Source organism: Pan troglodytes, chromosome 9 (genome assembly GCF_028858775.2).
Source record: "Pan troglodytes isolate AG18354 chromosome 9, NHGRI_mPanTro3-v2.0_pri, whole genome shotgun sequence".
In the NCBI taxonomy this organism is placed as follows: domain Eukaryota; kingdom Metazoa; phylum Chordata; class Mammalia; order Primates; family Hominidae; genus Pan; species Pan troglodytes.
Window position 1 is genome coordinate 130,499,758 of NC_072407.2, and position 19,705 is coordinate 130,519,462.

At 41.2% G+C, this 19,705-nt stretch overlaps 1 protein-coding gene and 1 long non-coding RNA gene across 3 annotated transcripts in view; one reads left to right on the top strand and one right to left on the bottom strand.

Moving 5' to 3' along the window:
* The window catches only part of ETS1 (ETS proto-oncogene 1, transcription factor), a 128,351-nt gene that overhangs the window by 107,322 nt on the left and 1,324 nt on the right, over nt 1-19,705 (bottom strand). For both annotated transcript variants that reach the window (XM_016922254.4, XM_063784604.1), the window contains exon 2: nt 6,796-6,878. In XM_016922254.4, coding sequence (XP_016777743.1) covers nt 6,796-6,864 — 69 coding nt within the window. In that variant the 5' untranslated portion in view covers nt 6,865-6,878. The remainder of the gene's footprint in view (nt 1-6,795; nt 6,879-19,705) is intronic.
* Nucleotides 2,430-18,628, top strand: LOC134807394 (uncharacterized). Its single transcript, XR_010147706.1, has 3 exons — nt 2,430-2,704; nt 8,159-8,315; nt 16,718-18,628. It is a non-coding gene; the product is annotated as an uncharacterized LOC134807394 (long non-coding RNA).

The following is a 19,705-nucleotide window of genomic DNA, read 5'->3' on the forward strand; positions in this document are numbered from 1 at the left end:
GTCTCCATCTTCACCCCAGTAGCCCCATCTTCTTCTGGTAGCACCCTTGCATGGACAAGCAGAAATCCTCACCCCTTCCCAGCCCCAGTATCCACCTAACACAATCAAAAAGTGAAGAATAGAAAGAGATGAGATAGTGACTAAAAGGAAAAGAGAATTGATGGAGGTCATCTTTGTGGAGGCGCTTGACAAGCATGTTCTCACTGAACCGTCACAGTGACCTTCCACGTACCTTATACCATGCCTATTTTACAGATGAAGACACTGAGGTTCAGAGGAGGTAAGTAATTTGCCCAAGATCAAATAGCTAAAGAGTACCAGACAGGGCTGGGCGCGGTGGCTCACACCTGTAATCCCAGCACTTTGGGAGGCCAAGGTGGGCAGATCACGAGGTCAGGAGATCAAGACCATCCTGGCTAACATGGTGAAACCCCGTCTCTACTAAAAATACAAAAATTAGCTGGGCACGGTGGTGGGCGCCTGTAGTGCCAGCTACTCGGGAGGCTGAGGCAGGAGAATGGTGTGAATCCGGGGGGCGGAGCCTGCTGTGAGCCGAGAGGGCGCCACTGCACTCCAGCCTGGGTGACAGAGCAAGACTCCGTCTCAAAAAAAAAAAAAAAAGAGTACCAGAGTACCAGACAGAACTTACTCCAGGTCTTTCTGATTCTAAAACCCAAGTGCTTTCCACTAGAATTTGGCTGGGACCCATTCCACAGCTGCCTGGACCAGGAGTAAAGGCTCTATCTCATGTCTGGTGTCAAGGAGACAGTGTAAGGTGCGTTGGCTTCTGCCTCACCAGAGGGCCTGAAGGTGGAAATAGAGTCCTGTGGATCAATCAACCAGTCGATCAATCAATTACGGAAGGAAGAAAGAAAATGTACAAAAGAAGAATTTCCCAAAAGGTTTTGTGACAGGGAGCTGCTCTGAGGGCCATGGTTAATTTGGAGCTCTTTTTCTGCAATGCACTTAGCTAAGCCTCATGGCAGGACTACCCTCTATGCTGGCACCAACTAGAGATTCAGCTGACCCCCAGGTACCCAAGTCCCACTGGAACTGCACAGGAGGGACGGAGGCCAATGCCCAGAGCTGGCAATGACTGACAGCCTCCCTGGGGTCCCTCCCAAGGTGACATCCAGCATGAACTCAGGCTTATTTCCAGTGCCCTGTTCATTCAGTGCTCATACGTCTGCAATACCCTTGATTTCACAATATTTTATTCTGTATAGTGAAAGAAATTAAGTGTCTAATAAATGGGATCCAATTTATACAACATTGAAGGCTTTCATGGCATAAATTCACAAGTCAAAAAACAGTCTTTTGTTGGACAGTTTCTGAACCCCTGTTTTCATTGAAACAACATAGGGACCATGTTTTAAGAGAAACACATTTGATTTAGGGAGAGTGAAAGAGTGGCAAGTTTTTTGTTTTTTGGGTTTTGTTTTTGTTTTTGTTTTTGTTTTGAGACAGAGTCTCACTCTGTTGCTCAGGCTGGAGTGCAGTGGCATGCTCTTGCCTTACTGCAACCTCCGCCTCCTGGGTTCAAGCGATTCTCCTGTCTCAGCCTCCTGCATAGCTGGAATTACAGGCGTCCAATACCACACCCGGCTAATTTTTTGTATTTTTAGTAGAGACGGGGTTTTATCATGTTGGCCAGGCTGGTCTCGAACTCCTGACCTCAGGTAATCCACCTGTCTTGGCCTCCTAAAGTGCTGGGATTACAGGTGTGAACCACCGCGGCCAGCCAAGAGTGAGGAGTTTTTAATACAGTTACTTCACCCTCAAATTACCAGGGATGTCCCTTAAGCCCAGAGTCTTATCATAGGAAATTCTGGCACTTGGGGATATGTAGTTAGCCTCTTGGGCATAGGTGCCTTCCCTGAGGTGGAGCACAGTGGGCCACTCCTGCCCGAGCATGTTGTTCTATCCCCCAAAGTCTGTGGCTCTGGGAGGAGGTGAGTGGGCAGTTCCTTTCCTCTATACAGCCCAAGGTGTTTCCTAAAGCCCGCATGGCCAAAGGGTCACTAATCCCCCAGGATCCCTCCGCACATCCTCCTTGCCGGTGAGACATCCCAGGCTGGGCCATGTTTAGTCAAAGCTGAGAGCAGCCCAGCCCGCTCATTCCCGCCACTCTCAGCTGGGCCAGCACAGTGCTGTGAAGGGGAGAATGACGCATGAGAGGACAAAAGTACTGGGCTTGCAAGGGACTTCCAGGCTCACAGCGGGCTTGGGCTTGCAGAGGCAGCATAACAGGAAGGAGCGCTTCCTCCCCATGGATGAAAGGGTCCCTGACACACAGCCCATAGAAGTACCTGGAAAGGTCATCCCTCCCACACAATGGCCAGACAACTTCCCAAAGTGTTGCTTCTCCGCCTCCCCACTGTGACATCACCTCATTCATTATGGCCTCCTGAAGGGCTGGCCTTACGCATGGGGAAACCATGAGTCCTGCTTTTGAGAAACTGACGCTGAGGCAGAGAATGTGAATTCTGTGCAAAACCATGATTACCTGAGGCTGGCATGGATTTTAACCACTGTGGCTCCCATGATTTCCAAGCATTCTTCCACAGCAAATGACCAGATAACGTTAATGTGACCTCTAATTTATAAGCAAGGACTCCGAGACTTAGCTGTCTTCAGGCGCAGAAAATATTGACATCCTATTTTCGAAGAGATTGTTTCTTGGCCAACTAATGCAGCATGCTAAGTAAGAGCCCCTCGGAGCAGGAACACAGTCTTACTTTCTTTTGTTAGATTTCCCTTTCTAAAGCAATAATTTACTAGTAACCAAGACCTGCTTACAGCATTCTGTACACACAGTCCCATTCTGCTTTCAAGTTTGATCTGTGGCTACTCTAGACCAGGTTTCTCAACGTCAGCACTATCAGAATTTGGGGATGGATAATTGTTTGTCATAGGAGGCTGTCTTATGTACTAAAAGATGTTCAGTTACATCCCTGCCTTCTACTCTGATGCCAGGAGCACCTCCTAAATTTTAACAATGAGACACATCTCCAGGCATTGCCAAATATCCCTTTGGGGGACAAAAGCACCCCCTACTGAAAACCCCACTACTCTCATGGTTTTCTTTTCACTCTGAATTTACCATACATGGGACAGAGTTTCTTTTTTTTTTTTTTTTTTTTTTTTTTTTTTTTTTTTTTTTGGTGTGTCAGACTAACTAAATCAGACACTAGGGCACCAGGTAGGAGGAATTGGATTATTGGATTAAGCACCACGGGTTGAGCTCTGGACAGGGAGGCTCCAACAGAACTGAGAAGACTCTGGTTGCCTGGGGCTCTGACTTTCTTATCTAGGAAAGTTAATGAAGCTATGCTTACCCCTCCAGGGTATCTTAGATTGCAACTGAATGTGAGGTTTGTTTGCTGGTGTCTCTAGTGCCAATGTCCTAAGGTTATATTTTGTAGACAATTTACAGATTCTCTGTTTATTACAGCCCAGTCTAAAGTTAGAGGTTATGGTTTGAGTTGGTTACTAAACTTGAGTTTATACTAATAAGTGTTATTTACTTCTTAATTTTTATTAGAGAAAGAGTATGTGAAAAAATTAAAGGGCTTCTTTGCTTGCTCTGGAAGGTTGCCTAAATCGTTTCAGGGACAGAGAAACTGAGGCCCAGAGAGAAGTTAGGAGTGCAAGTGCAAGAACAATAATTCAGCAGCTCTTTTGTGCAACCTTCTGCTTTTACCCAAGCAACTTTGAACTTTGTAGTGAAAAGGATCTCACATGTTAATGTTTTTCAGATAAGGCTGTCATGGGTGAGAGTAAACGGATTATTTGGTTTGAAACCAATGGAAGCCATTCAAAATTTATTTAAAATATCCAGGGTGTTCAATTGCAGGGAGGTGTCTTTAGTTGAAATTATGCACTTAGAGTTATTTGGTTTGGGATTTTTTTATTCTCCTACAATTTTGAGATACCCTGCCTAGGATGACATTATATTATATCTGCAACTTTTATACTTATAATAGGCTTTTTATTTCAGTGTCTAAACTAAGTACATATTTGTGTGACATTTCTTTCTTTCTCTTTTTTTTTTTTTTTTTTAGATGGAGTCTTGCTCTGTCACCCAGGCTGGAGTGTGCAATGGCACAATTTCAGCTCACTGCAACCTCCACCTCCTGGGTTCAAGCGATTCTCATGCCACAGCCTCGTGAGTAGCTGGGATTACAAGGCATGTGCCACCACACCTGGCTAATTTTTTTTGTATTTTTAGCAGAGACGGGGTTTCATCATGTTGGCCAGGCTGGTCTCAAACTCCTGACCTCAACTGATCCGCCCGCCTCAGCCTCCCAAAGTGCCAGGATTACAGGTGTGAGCCACTGAGCCCAGCCATGGCATTTCATTCTTAGCCAAAATATTAATCTGTTTTAATTTGATTATAGTACCTGTAAATAGAATTAACATGGACTGGCTTTTAAATCTTATTTTTCAAGTCAATGACACATTTTGCTCTGAAATCACAATATCATTATTTATTTTAACAAATTTCTACAATATCATCTTTAAGGAAATTTTAATGTCATTTGTGTTAACTTTAAATGATGACCTCTACGTGAGGAAAAGGAGGAGGAGCCCTTTTCTGGCAACTTCTTCAGCCCTCGATATGATCTTAAACTGCAAGTCCTTTGGCAATCGCTACTAAGCAAACTCGAGTGACTCCTTGCCTGGACTTGTCGTGTAGTGGAGTGTTGGGGAGTGGGCAGTTTAAACATATTTCTGATATATATTATCGTCTAAACCTTTTTCTGATTCTAATTTTTTGTAAAAGTAAATGGTGCTTACATGAACACAGAAGCCATTTTAAAAAGAAGAAAAATGTGGTAAAAACAGCTACTGAAGAGAGATGTCTCAATCATCCTTAAAATGTGTCTTTTCCCTTGAACATAGAATAGCTACTGAGAGATTTTGGTTTTTTTAATGCTAAAAAAAGAACTTCAGGCTGGGCGCGGTGGCTCACGCTTGTAATCCCAGCACTTTGGGAGGCCGAGGCGGGCGGATCACGAGGTCAGGAGATCGAGACCACGGTGAAACCCCGTCTCTACTAAAAATATAAAAAATTAGCCAGGCGTGGTGGCGGGCGCCTGTAGTCCCAGCTACTCTGAGAGGCTGAGGCAGGAGAATGGTGTGAACCCGGGAGGCGGAGCTTGCAGTGAGCTGAGATCGCGCCACTGCACTCCAGCCTGGGCGACAGAGCGAGACTCCGTCCAGCCTGGGCGACAGAGCAAGACTCCGTCTAAAAAAAAAAAAAAAAAAAAAAACTTTAAACAATTCAGGTCTTTTAATATACAATTACAGTGAGAGGTCACAGTTAACTGTGTCATAGTTAACTTTAATCAATGTTAAAAACGATACAGAATCTCTGGCAAGACAGTCAAAGACAAGTCAGAAATGCGTTCTTGTTTATTGGTGTTAATTCAGATCCATAAATGTACTGGGAAAAGTTAATAATAATAATAATATAATAAACTTATTTGCGACTGGGCTCAGTGCTTCACGCCTGTAATCCCAGCACTTTGGGAGGCCGAGGTGGATGGGTCACCCGAGGTCAGGAGTTTGAGACCAGCCTGGCCAACATGGTGAAACTCTGTCTCTACTAAAAATACAAAAAATTAGTTGGGCGTGGTGGTGGGCACCTGTAATCCCAGCCACTTGGGAGGCTGAGGCAGGAGAATCGCTTGAACCAGGGAGGCACATGTTGCAGTGAGCAGAGATCAAACCACTGCACTCCAGCCTGGGCAACAGAGCGAGACCATCTCAAAGAAAGATCACTTGAGGTCATGAGTTCGAGACCAGCCTGGCCAACATGGTGAAACCCCTTCTCTACTAAAAATACAAAAATTAGCCAGGCGTGGTGGTGCAGGTCTGTAATCCCAGCTACTTGGGAGGCTAAGGCAGGTGAATTGCTTGAACCCAGAAGATAGAGGTTGGAGTGAGCCAAGATTGTGCCACTGCACTCCAGCCTGAGTGACAGAAAAAAAAAAAAGAAAAAGAAAAAATAACTAAAATAAACTTATCTGTCCGTATTTCACTGTAAGAAAAAAAAATTCAATATTTATGATGGCTATCTTTGAATAAAAACATAACAGAATTTAGAAAGAATAATTAATGACACAGCTGCTGATATTAGTGTCTTTTAATATTGGAACTGATCAATATCAACATTATAAGATCCTCACACAATACATTTTTGAGAAATTTTTCAAAGCATTTCTATTGATCAGCATATAGCTTGGGCAAGGATCTTCTCACCTACGGACAAAAAACTTCATCCAGTCCTATTTTAAAGTTTCTTTGTCCCCTCTTATTCTAGGATTTATGAAATTTTTCCATAAACTTATTGTCATATTCCATTTTCACTTTTAAAGTCTGTGATTAGAAAACTTGCATTATTGGCTTTTTATGTCTGAGGCCAAAAGTAAGTTCAATTATAATATGTATAGGAATAAGGTACATCAATATGTAAAAAATCTTCATCAAATGAACTGGGCAGTGAAAATCAACTGGCTTTAACTGTTCATCATATTTGAGTCATTTCTCTCAAACTCAAACATACTAAAACTTCTTCAGCAAATCCATCAGTATTTGTTTTTCTTTTATATGCTGATAAAATCATAGATAATCTTACAATTGACATCCTCCAAAAGATTCAAAGCTGATTCGAACCTTGGAGTTCAGGTTCCTGGCTTCTCTGTCTACTGGGGGTCAGGATACAGGAAGCACAAGGAGGAGGGGAGAAGATTGTGTGGGCAAAGGGGCAGGGAAGGGGCCACCACTCACCACCACTGCAGGACGAGCCGCTGAGTAAGGGACGGGGCTGCTCCCAGCAGAATCCACAAAGTAGCTCATTCTGCTCTCAGCACCTGTGTGAGAGAAGGCGTTGGCTGAGCCTCTGGATGCTCACAGGTTTGTGGATTAGAATCCACAAGGAAGACACGAACCTTAGAAATAAAAGTCTCCTTAGGAGCCAACCAGTTCACTTCTTTGCATGGCAGGGAAAGCAATGGAAATTCAGAAAGATCAGTGACTAACCCCCAGCACCGGTAAGAGCAGACCTCAGACAGAACCAGTTCCCTGGTTGCAAGGTAACATGGATAACAGACCATGTCTACACACTGCAGACAGCAAGCAGTAAACCAGTGCACAAGAGGCACATTTTTGTAGGGTTTCTGGGCAGGAACCAGTTCTCGTGTGTCTCCCCCACCCACAACCAGGCCTGGCAGATAAGTAGGCATACAATACACAGTTGGGGTGTAAATTAATTGATAAAGGAATAAACATAGAAAGGATTGGAGAAAGGAAGGATGGAAAAAGCTCTCCTGAAGAGGTATGTCACCCAGTACCCCAAGAAACAGATAAACACAGAGAAACCCTGCAAAAGGGATTGAGCATTATTGATCTTGAAAAAAGGAGAAGGGCTATTAAATAACTTGTTGAGAGCTATTTTCTACACTGGAAGTCTGAGTGACTAGAATGCTTGAGCAATTTTCTGGCTGAAGGGATTTTCCAGCTAGCTACTGGTCATCATTATATATCGAACATCTCTGTTGACCTAAATACTTTCGAAAGTTCATTACACACTTTCATAAACTTAATACTATGCATTTAAAAAGTCATTCTTGAATAATCTTGAAGATTAAATTCCTAGGCATACCACTCAGAGGCCAAATTCTTATTGTTAGGAAGTGACGCTTTAACTTCACTGCTTTCCAGTTTGTATTTGTCTGCCCTTTTCCTTAATTCTACATTTAAAGCAACTGATACATTTCAAGAAAAATCAAGTACTAAGAAATGTCTTATGTTCAATTTGTAGTTTGGTTCACCATCTTGATCCCTTTTTTCATATGAAATGTATTTAAATGTTTAAATGATATAGTTAAACAGGCTTGGCAATATAAAACTATACTGCCTAAGGGCTGCAACCACAAAGCTACTAATATCATATGGTTAAGGGATGTAAGCTACAAACCTCCTGAAGACATAACTTATCCTAGAACTATACTTTGTGTTTTTAACTAAAACTTTGCCTTTTTCTTATGTCTTTTCTTCCAAATGTAGAATGCAGTCAAAATAACATTAGTTTTAAAAAATTAACTAAGGGTCTGGATAGCTAGACTATGTTAATCAAGATTTTGTCCTTTAGTTTTTTAGGAAATTGATCTCCACTACAGCAAAACCACCCCAGGAAGAGCTCCTCATTGGTGAAGATGAATGGTAGGAAAAGCTCAAAGTACCCTAGGCCAGGGACATTGTTAACATCTGCGTCAGGGGTCACTACTCAGTGTTTGTTTCCAAGAACAGTGAGTACCTATGATGGGTCTGACTCTGTACCAGGCACTGAGCATGAAATAAGAGTAAGATGCATGTCACATGGTTTAGGTATGCCTGTCCTGACCATACACTGTGAGGATCATCTCACTGAGCTCCATGGCTCCTTTCCCACCAAAGTGTTCCTCGTTTTTACTCTTAGAATCAAGTTTTAAAGTCCTGATGAATCATCATCAAACCATATATCCCACTTCAAAGTTTTTGATCTACTTTGAGATCTTTGGATGAGACATAAAAGTTAACAACATTGATTGTGTCATATGATAATGGCTTAACCACAATCAAATTCCCTAGGGAAATGTTGATCATCCCTCCAGGGTCCTGCAGGGCAACTAATACCTTCTAGAAATGAATACTTTTTGGAAATCCCCCCAGTGATGTGGGAATGCTGTTTCACGTAAACATTCAACCCTCTGATTTCCTCCAAAAAAAGCCCCAAGGATCTCCTGAGTCCTCACAGACCTCAGTTACAGTAGTCTCCCCTTACCCAAATAGGATTTGTTCCAAAACCCTCCAGTGGAGGCCTGAAACCTCAGATAGTACAGAACCCCATACATACTATGTGTTTTCCTATACATACACACCTATGATAAAGTTTAACTTATACATTAGACGCAGTAAGAGATTAACAACAATAACTAATACATGACTAGAACAATTATAACAATATACTGTGACAAAAGTTATTGAATGTGGTTTCTCTCTCTCTCTCTCTCTCAAAATATCTTACTGTACTGTACTCACCTATTTTCAGACCTTGGTTGAGGGAGAGTAACTGAAACCTCGGAAAGCAAAACCACAGTTAAGGGAGTACGATTGTATTTATCCAACAATCATGTAATAGGCGTCCTTTGTTAGTGGCTTGTTTATTCATTTGGTAAATAATCACTATGCACCACTATGTGCCAGACACGGCCCTGGGCACTTGAAACACACCAGTAAACAAGGATTCCTGACCTCACGGCCCTTAGATCCTATCAGACTCAGGAAAAATCTGAGAAAGACAGGATCTCTATCTTCAGGCAGTGGAATCGACAGGCTCACACATAACTATAGCGTAATGTGATAAGTAGTTGGCCAACAATATGGAAAAAGAAATAGGAAGCAGTCAGTTCTGCTGGGTGCAGGGAATAGGAAATTGTGAAAGATTGCATAGAGCAAGGTGTAACCACATGGCCCTATAAATCATCCCTAGAGTCCCACAAGCGGCAAAGGACCTTCACCTTTCAAATGCCTATTTTACTTACGTATTTCTAAGAGAAAGGACTTTTGGAATTGGCAGCCACATCCTGAAGCCCACCTCAAAGATACCAAGGGTTTCTGTCTGCCGGCCAGACAACACTCCCCCTCATAGCAACACTCCTGGAAAAGGGGTCAGTGGAAATATGTTTTCTCTTCTCATTGACAGAGTGAGAGAAGAAAGCTCTGGCCCAACATCTGGTGCACTCTGTGCTGGACTGTATTCTTGAAGCTATGGCTGTATGAATGACACTTCCCTTGGGGAAAAGCCCTTTGCCCAGAGAGGAAACTGACAAGAGGGAGTTGCCAGGGCTCTCAAGGGCTCTCGTCTCAGGAAATAACTCTTGGACAGAAATGGATTGCTGCTTTATTATTTTTTTGGAGAAAGAAAAAAAGAACCCGCCCTTTTTCCACTTGTAGATTGTGACACAGAACAGCTGCTAGAGACGTAAACCTTCTCAGAAGAAGTAAATGAAGTGTTTAGGTAGTTTTTTTAGTAGAGTTTGTTTTTTCTTTTCTTTTTTGGCTTTTTGGCAAAAGAGAATTCCCTCCCACAAGACAACTGCTTGAACATCAGCTGCACCAACTTTTTTCTTAGCATTGCACACGTTTATTGCATAAATACAAAGCAACTGTGGCATCTGAAGATTTACTCCCCAGCGAAGAAGCATCCATGAGACCTGTTTGGGTGCAAAAATGATTTGGACGCTTGGTAACAGAGGGTCTTGCAGAGCTGAGTTTATTTTTCTTGAAAAGGACCTGCGCCACCTTAGCCACAGGACAAGTGGGTCGGAAAGGAGGCTGCCCTGCTCTGGACTGTGGCTTGCTGTGCCCCCCCATGCTCCCTCCCACCTCTCCAGCCCCCTCTCGCCATGACCCCTGCACCCTCCACTGCAACATGGAACTCTGTTGTTTTCTTAGGCACACGTTGCCAGGTCTCACTCCCCTGCCCTTCTCATGTTACCCCCTCTGCTAGGAATGCCCATCCACCCTCAAGATGAGTGAACCCTGCCTCCTCAGGGTTTTAGGCTCAGCTCAGAGGTTATTGCAGCCTGGAATCCTTCCTGAGCCACCCTTCACCCCAGCTAGGGTTAGCGGCTCCTTGTTTATGTTCCCAAAGTGTATTTCCATCACGGTGCGTATCACATTGTTTTATTACCATCTGCTTCTGTTTGTCTCTCCAGCTAAATTCTGAGCTACTTGAAGGCAGGCACCATGCCTTTTTCATTTTTGTCTTCAGCACTTAAGACAGACCATGGGGCATAATGGAAACTCATTGTTTTTTTAAATCAGTGAATGAATAAATGAATGAATTGGTCTCACAAGACTAAAAATGTAAGAGGTAGATCAGATATGAATATATTTGTTCGTCAAAATAGAGAATCTGAATAGATTGCAGGTCTAGATAAAGAACCACTTGAAATAATCAGTTTGTTTCATGATCCATTTCTAAGGGAAAACCATTTCCTTCTATTCACATAGCTATTTATGCCACCTCATCTAAGAAGGCTTTTCCCATCACCGCATATGAATAGCAGCACCTTTCTCCGTACTCTGACACCTAGGTGTTTGTTCGTTGTCTTCTCCAAAGTCCACTCTGTTAGAATTTAAGCTCCCCAAGAGGGGAGATTTAGTTCATTTATTCACTCCAGATCCCTGGATCCTAGGCCAGTGTTGGAAAGTAGCTGGCACATAGATAACTGTTAAATACAATAGTGTAAGTTAGAAAACTTGTACACACTTTTTCCGTGTAAACCCCTCTTTTTACAAATGAGGAGAAAGACTAAGGCGATGCTGCTAATTGGCCAAGCTGAGACCAGACTCCTGGTCTTCAGCCTCCTCCTGTGCTTAGGGAAGATGCTTCTCTAGACCTTTGTTACCCAGCGTCCAAATCATTTTTGCACCCAAACAGGTCTCATGGATGCTGCTTAGCTGGGGAGTAAATCTTCAGATGCCACAGTTGCTTTGTATTTATGCAATGAACGTGTGCAATGCTAAGAAAAAAATTGGTGCAGCTGATGTTCAAGTAGTTGTCACGTGGGAGGGAATTCTCTTCTGCCAAAAAGCCAAAAAAAAAAAAAAAAAAGAGAGAGAGAAGATGCTTCTCTAAGCACCCTCATCACCCTGGATGGCAAGGACAGAAACAAGCATGCGATGGAGAAGACAAAAAAGTCAACACTTTGGCTTATGTGGGTGTCTCATGTCCAAAAAATCACTTTAAAACTATGGTTCTGCTTGATTCTAGAGAGTTCTATTCTTCATAGAGCGAGTGACCACTTCTCCAACTTCCCACCCTCCCCAAACTGGCAACCCGGCCAGGACCTGTAGGCTGTCACTTCCTTTCACCCAAAGCTTGCCAGGGCAGGGCAGGGCAGGTTGAGAGACACAGAATAAAGGAAAAATTAGGGAGGAGAGGGACTGTTCAGGCCAAGGCAGCAGAAGAACAAGAAATCCCAAAGAGACCAAGCTTGAATCAAGGCTGAATCCAGTTCACATCAACTCTGACCCTGCTTGGCTGTATTTCTAGATAACTTTGACATCAGTTAAGCCTTTTTCATTTGGGGTTATGTATTCCTAAAAGAAAAACTATGCTTTTAGGTAAATACCAAGTAAATTACACTTTAATTTTTTTCTTTTGAAAACAAAATTCTTTTGAAATCAGTAGTTTTTGCCAAACTAATACAATGTTACCGCAAAAATTAAAATACAAAAAAGTAACAGATGGATATTAGAATCACCTGAAACCTCACCATGTAGAGATAATTATACTAATAATTTGTTCAATATTCTTCTGGGTATTTTTTAATCTATCTAAACGAACATAGATGTCATACACACACACGTGATTACAATTTTACCTTCATGAGATTATTCTCCACATCCTCTTTTGTAACCTGCTTTGTTCACTGACATTTAACATAATGCTATGGACATTTTTCTCTGTTGATAAATGTGGCTGTCTATCCTAAAGATGATGACTGCCAAGTATTCTATTGTATGTATATATCATACTTTTAAAGAGCCTCTTATTACCGTATAATTAATTTGTCCCCAATTCTTTGTCATTATAAAAATTCCTAAAATATTTTACATTCCCACTAAATGCCGAAAAGGAGCATTTTGGGGACAAAGAAAATATGCATTCCATATTTGAATACATATTGACTAACTGCATTCCATAATAGACCAGCCAAAATTAGACTCCCACTGACAAAGGCATCATGTTTTAAATTTCAACTTGCCCTCTCTTCTTCATGTTAGCTTCATAGGCAACAAATTATGGTTAAAACATATCCTGGGTATGAAGATGGCACATGGGGAATTCAAAAGCACAATAAAGCTGTGGCAGAAAATGTAGATTTCTCCCCACCACCCCTCACCCCAGCCTTTCCTCTTTGAAAACTATGCAAAATTTGAATAGATTTCCAATGAGCATTTATCCCAATGTCAATAATTTAGGATTCCTATCAATTCAAACAAAAAGCACGTCCTTTTGGCTTGGAATACAGGAGACAAAAGAATTTGGCTTCCAGGGCTGGGCTCGGTGGCTCACGCCTGTAATTCCAGCAATTTGAGAGGCCGAGGCAGGTGGACCACCCAAGGTCAGGAGTTCAAGAGCAGCCTGACAAACATAGTGAAATTCCATCTCTACTAAAAATACAAAATTAGCCAGGTGTGGTGGTGCATGCCTGTAATCCCAGCTACTTGGGAGGCTGAGGCAGAAGAATCGCTTGAGCCTGGGAGGCAGAGGTTGCAGTGAGCCGAGATCTCGCCATTGCACTCCCACCCGGCAACAAGAGCAAAACTCCATTGAAAAAAAAAAGAATTTGGTGTCCAAAACAACTAGCCATGTAAAAAAACTTGCTCCAAACAATAGCACTTTTGCCAAACTAAAGGCAACACCTGGGCTACCAAGGCAACATCTTTAATCTACAATGTATAGAGTTTTAATTTCCTTTTTCTGAATACTATAGAAATGTATTTTTGAAGACTCAGAGTATCTCCTCTTTCAGGAAGCTTTCCCCTCCCCCCTACCCTCTTTGGCAATTGCATGGACCTCCTTGATGCCCCTCCATGGGATTTACTGTAACGGTGTAACAAAGTTCATGACACTTCCTGTATCTATGCCTGTTTCTGCTCCTGAATGATGAGTAACTTGAGAGTAAGGATGGTGTCTTTTCAGATGACACATAGTAGCCATGCAACAAGTGTCTGTTTACTAAATGAGGGAAAGTACCTAAAGTACTTGAAACAGAGTTTGTGTGTACAATCCTTGTGTGTCCTGAGCTTATCCAAGAGAGTAAGTTATCGTTTGGACATTAAAAAAAAAAAAAAAAATCATCCCTGTGATGAAGTGTGTCCTTGTGTGACCCTGAGGTTAGGCTTCTCAAGAGTTAACTACAAGCAAGATGGCACTTTTCTCTAAACTATAGGATGTACCAGATTGATGAGTTCATCTATACTCCTTCAGTGTGTTCTTTCTGATTCTCATGAGTAGCCCACGTGTATTTCTCAAATCATTTGAATAGATGTCTTCCCTGACCTGTCACTGTAACAAAAGCTCCCAAATGCAATTCTCTAAGAACTCAGGTTTAAGATCCATCATATCTAGGAAAGCTGAACATTCCTTACTCCCCATGGAAACTTTTTGGTTACAACGCATAGAAAAGAAAAAGGATTAGAAGAACAGAAGATGGTTTTTCTGTCTCACTACTAAATCTATAAGAACCTCATTTGCTTGACTAAGTAATCCAACATTAGAGTAGTAGTGAATATTCCTTCTTATTTTAAGTAGCCAGCACTGACAAATGAAGGCAGTGTTCCAAATTATGGGCTACTGGCTTCTGTGTCTTAAGCTACGTGCATTTATTCTTTCACTAAGGTCATAGAGCAGCAACTCACCGTACAATTGACATCTCAGTCTTTGTTTCTTCACAACTTCACTATAATTATTCCGCCAACCCTTGCTTAAATGGAAATGAGTCATATCCATCTCCTATTTCTCTAAAAATAAACCCATCTCCTAATTAAGCATAACACTTTCAAGTCCTGTATGAATTGACATAGCTCAACGAATCCTTCTTAGAATATTAAAATGAACTCATGTCATTATAATTTTAAACAGTATATTGTTTTACCCTTCCTTGAGGAGTAACTCACTACTATCTCCTGAAAAAGAGAAAGACTAGAAGATGTTTTACTCTGGTATACCATAGCTGTGAAGAAATAAGGAATGCTTCATAGATTATTTTATGCATTTCCTTCTCAGTGGAAACAAATCCCTCACGATACAGTATTGAAATGGCATTGTCAACAATGGACAGAAAGGTCTTGCTTCTCCTAGGCATCAAGGAAATACATTAAAACCTGCCGACTCTTAGGTCTAGGAATCTAACTAAGAAAATGCCAATTCTAGTCTCTGAAACCTTTGAAATACTAACAATCTAAACTTTCTAGTCAATCATGCTTCTGTCAGAACATCTTCCTGAAGATCAAAGGTAATATTCAATACACTGCCTTACCGTAAAAGTGGCCATAGCCTGTGTACAAATGCTATGCCTCAAATCCTGTATTTTACCATGAAATTCAACAAATGATCACACTTGGCCTTAGGATGTACTCCTGAGCCAGAAGCATGGTAAGTACTCATAAATAACTGAATAAATAAATAAGGATTGTGTTTTACTTAGAACCTCACAACGAAAAAAGAATAAGCTGGAGGAATAATGTAGAGTACTCTTTGCTTCACAAGAATGGTCATAATAGAGGCCATGAAATAAGAGATTGTTTTCCAAGTCAAATGCAAAGAAGGGCCACGAGATTAAAAACGTCAACTCTAATCCAATGATTGCTGCCAATGAAACCTCTGAAGAGACTAGCATTTTAAAGAATTACATTTTGACTCTTAGCCTGTGAAGCATGTCAGACATAATCTAGAGTTTAGACTTGGCTCTAGCTCTAAAGGAATTCTCAACAAAACTGAGAGGCACCATAAATAGAGAGAGATATTACAAGAACAATGAGAGGGGACTGGATAGTTGCAATAATGCCCCTTTAAAATTGAACTAAAAGATACCAGCTGCCTTAGATCTCTCAAATCCAGCAAGCAACTTCTTGGACTATGTCTGATTGTGATTTTCATGGTGGAGTTTCATTTGTTTTATTACCCGAAATGTAAGGTTCCAATTTCTCAGTATAATGCTAAACAGCTTGCTAGCATTCTTATATAAAGAGGGATTGTGCAATTCCAGTGAATTTTGGAGTTGGAAAAAATTCATCAATCTTCTCATTTATTTCAATGAACTGAGTCCCAAGAGGTTACGTGTTTAGCAGTGATCAAGAACCCTGGAGTTACATACTATGGGTGAACGTAGAACTGCTTGCTGCGTGTATGGCCATGAGCAAATTTCTTAACCTCACAATCAGTTTCCTCAACTATAAAATGCAGGTAATAATATCAACACTTTCAGGATTATAGAGGAGGATCATACAAAACACAAATACTTAGCAGCATGCTGTATAAATAGTAAAAATGGTCAATAAATAATAATTGTTATTATTGCTATTTTATCAGTAGTGCCTGGCAATTAGTAAGCATTAGTAAATGCTTACTAATGTCACTAATTAGTAACACTACTGTTTTATATTAATTACTTTTTTCTACTGCCCAACATGGCAGAGGTTATTTAAGTGTTAGAGCTAGAACATGGATAGCTAAATCTCTCATCTCTTTTTCTAAAGACTTGTATTCAAGTCATGAAAACAGGATTCCTTTTCATAATCATAGGTTGAGTAGCATTAGTCAAGAATTTTGCAGAAGAAAAGAGCCACAATTTCTGTTTAATGGTAGTCTGTTTGTACCATTGTTATGCATAAAACCAAGAAGTAAGCATTTTTCTTACAGTTGGAGAACTAACTCATTGAAAGATTGCATAGCACAAATGGTGAAATATTGCAGCTTCCTGAGTTAAACCAACATCTTTTTGATATAATGTCAATCTTTTGTGGACTTACGCTTTAGCAACTAGATACAAATATAAGGAAGTAGTAAAGCACTGCGGAAAATAGTGCAAGATTTCTTGTTTGTTCATTTTTTTCATTTTTGCTTTTTCATTTGTTTTTGCTTTTTCTTTAGAGCAGTGCCTCCCAAACTGTAATGTGCATATGAATCACCCGGGGATCCTGTTACAATGCAGTCTGCTGCAGTAGGTCTGAGGTCTGGCCAGACATTCCACATTTCTAACAAGCTCCCACGTGGTGCTGATGCCGCAGGTCAGAGGACTTCACTGTGAGTAGCAAGGCAGCGCTGGACTAACTTGGTTGAACTCATGAGTGATTATAACAAGGTAGGTGTTTAGGAGGCAGAGCCCAAGGAGGAACAGACAAGACTTCTGTGCCAAGGCTTAGCAGATGCTGGTAACCTCAGGTGCAATACAAACCCGGCTGGGGAGAGTTGAGTAGCTCAGGACCTGTCAGTGTCTCAGGAGCCATATGCCAGATGCACATCTGCCAAGACTTCTTGCTTTTCCTAAGAAGACATGGTTCTAGTTATTTGGTCCCTTTTATCAAGAAACTGGCAATGGTGCTTTCTCCCATCAACAGAAGTCATTTGGATTAAGGATTACAAGAGGTGCCAAGAGATAATTTAAAAGAGTTATTTGCATTATATGTTTTTTTTTTACAATTGTAAAAGACTCACATGTTTTGGAAACTTTTTGTACATTGTTTTGCAAACTTTTATGCATCTGGAATTATTTCAAAGTGAAAAGTTTTTTTTAAGTCTCTAAAAAGACTAAATCTCTTTTAAATCTCTAAAAAGACCAAAATTCTGGAGTTTTCTACCTTTCCACATCTCTTGAAAATTTATATATTTTTTCCTCCCCATTGGGAATATTTTCCTGACATTTGCACTAAATGTTTGTTGCTTACTCTCATGCTAGTAAGTACTACCCAGCCTGTTCCCTCTAAGTTCTGAAGGCAGCTCCAACACTTGATTACTGGAATATGAAATCTATCCTATTTTGAAAAAAAGGCAGATCAGAAACATCCTTCCCTCACTGCTCTAGATACCATTTTTTTCTACCTGAACTCCCAAAGCATATATAGGTTATACTACACTACTTAATAATTATATTGTCTTTCATTTTTATCCTCTTTTCTAGTAAAGATTATTGTGTTAATTTTAAAAATGGAGTTTACATATTGTTTCTTCTGTGTTTGGTACGGTCTCCAGCACAAGGCTGGGCATGGAGTAGAAATAAAACTGATATTTGTCAGGGAAGGGACTGACTTACTTACCCAGGAAACTAGGCCTGGGTAGTCTTTCTTCAAAGTCAGTATCTTCATAACAATGAATAAGTAATCCACAGATACCACTTCAGAAAACAGGCTTAATCCAGTGTTCTCCTAGATAAGCAAATCAGTCTAAGCAGAAAAATCTATCCTAAATTTGTGTAAATGTCTTAGAGTTACTTAGATTCCTATGACATGCAGGTCCAATCACAAGCTCTGGGTTCACATTCCATTGGCTCTAATCAGGGTCCACCATGAGTTAACGTGGTCATATGACTGAGCCTCAGAGTCCCCACCTGGTAAATGGGGATGACGAGAGTGGAGTGCCCACCTCAAAACTTCATTGTAGATTAAATGAAGCAGTCCCTGCAAAGCACCTAGCAAGGATGTTGGAACATACCAAGTGCTCAGTAAACGTTAGGGCTGAGTATTCTTCCTTAGGTGAAATGAAGAAGAATGGATATGATAACTAGAAAATCATCTACATTAAAAGGTGGAGTTCAATAAGCTATACTTTCAGTACAGCAGGGATAAAGGAGATGAGGAAGCAAAAAGTAAGTTATGTCTTCACATCTAATTTTTCCCAGGATTGAAGAAACTTAAGAGATTTCCCTGAAATGCCACTAAATTGCTGCATACCACATTAATTTTGCTCAAATGCTAAATACTTTATAATTTCCATAATGAAGAAAGAAAGGGAGGAAAGGGAAGGAGGAGGGAAGAGGGAGAGAGAGAAGAAGAAAGGAGGGGAGAGAAAAGAAAGAAAGAGGAAGAAAAAAGAGAAAGAAGAAAGAGAAAGAAAGAAAGAAAGAAAGAAAGAAAGAAAGAAAGAAAGAAAGAAAGAAAGAAAGAAAAAGAAAGGAGGGAGGGAGGAAAGGAAAAGAAAGATAGAAAGGGAGGGAAGGGAGGGAGGGAGGAAGGAAGGAAGCAAGGAAGGAAGGAAGGGTCCCAGCTCGTGGGACGTAATCATTCCCTTCTGCTGTTTGATGTGAACAGTTGGGAATTTTGAACGGGTAATTAGAAAATGATAGTCACTATGGAAAACAGATCTATTCACCAATAAATAAAATCACAAGGTACATCAGAACCTCAGTTATCAGTAAGAAATTTCACCAGTGCAATCAAAGAGAGAAATCTGTTGATTATTTGTTTGCAGTGTTTTGCCTTCTGCCTCACCCTCCCCTAGGCGAGAGGACCTGCACCCACACACCCAGTTTGTTGAAGTATTATTTCAGACAGTCCTTGACCTCACTGGCACTCTGATTTTTCATAGCCCTATGCTGTTTACTTCTATTCTCTCATATTTGTAAACCAGGTGGGGCGCAAATGATTGCTCACCTTTTAGAGATGAAGGGAAGAAGGCACAGACACGTTCAATCCCTGTTCTCTGTTACAAAGCTAATCACTGACATAATCCAAGTGCACAGCCACTTTCCCTTCTCTGACCCAGCGCTGGTTCAAGTTCTGACCCTACTTGCCTTTGAACTCCATTATCGTCCGGGACCGGCCACCGGGCCAAGTCGGTGCTCTGGCCACAGACTGCCAGATGCCAAAGGATCCCACCCCTCTACCAGCTTCCCCCAGGCTCTGCCTCAGGACATCCTTTCACAGCCAGCAACTAGCACCTCCGTGTAAGGAGCCTGCCGGGCAAAGATGCCCCCTCCATAATCAGGCTCTCGGCTTGGCTTCCCACATCCTCAGCAGTGGAACCAGGACGGAAGAGGCTGCATGGCTGCCTGAACTGTTTATTTCACTATTGAGTTGGCAAGGATGGAAGTAGTTGATTTACAATTAGAAGCAGCATGCTTCTTCAAATATTAATATTAATAAC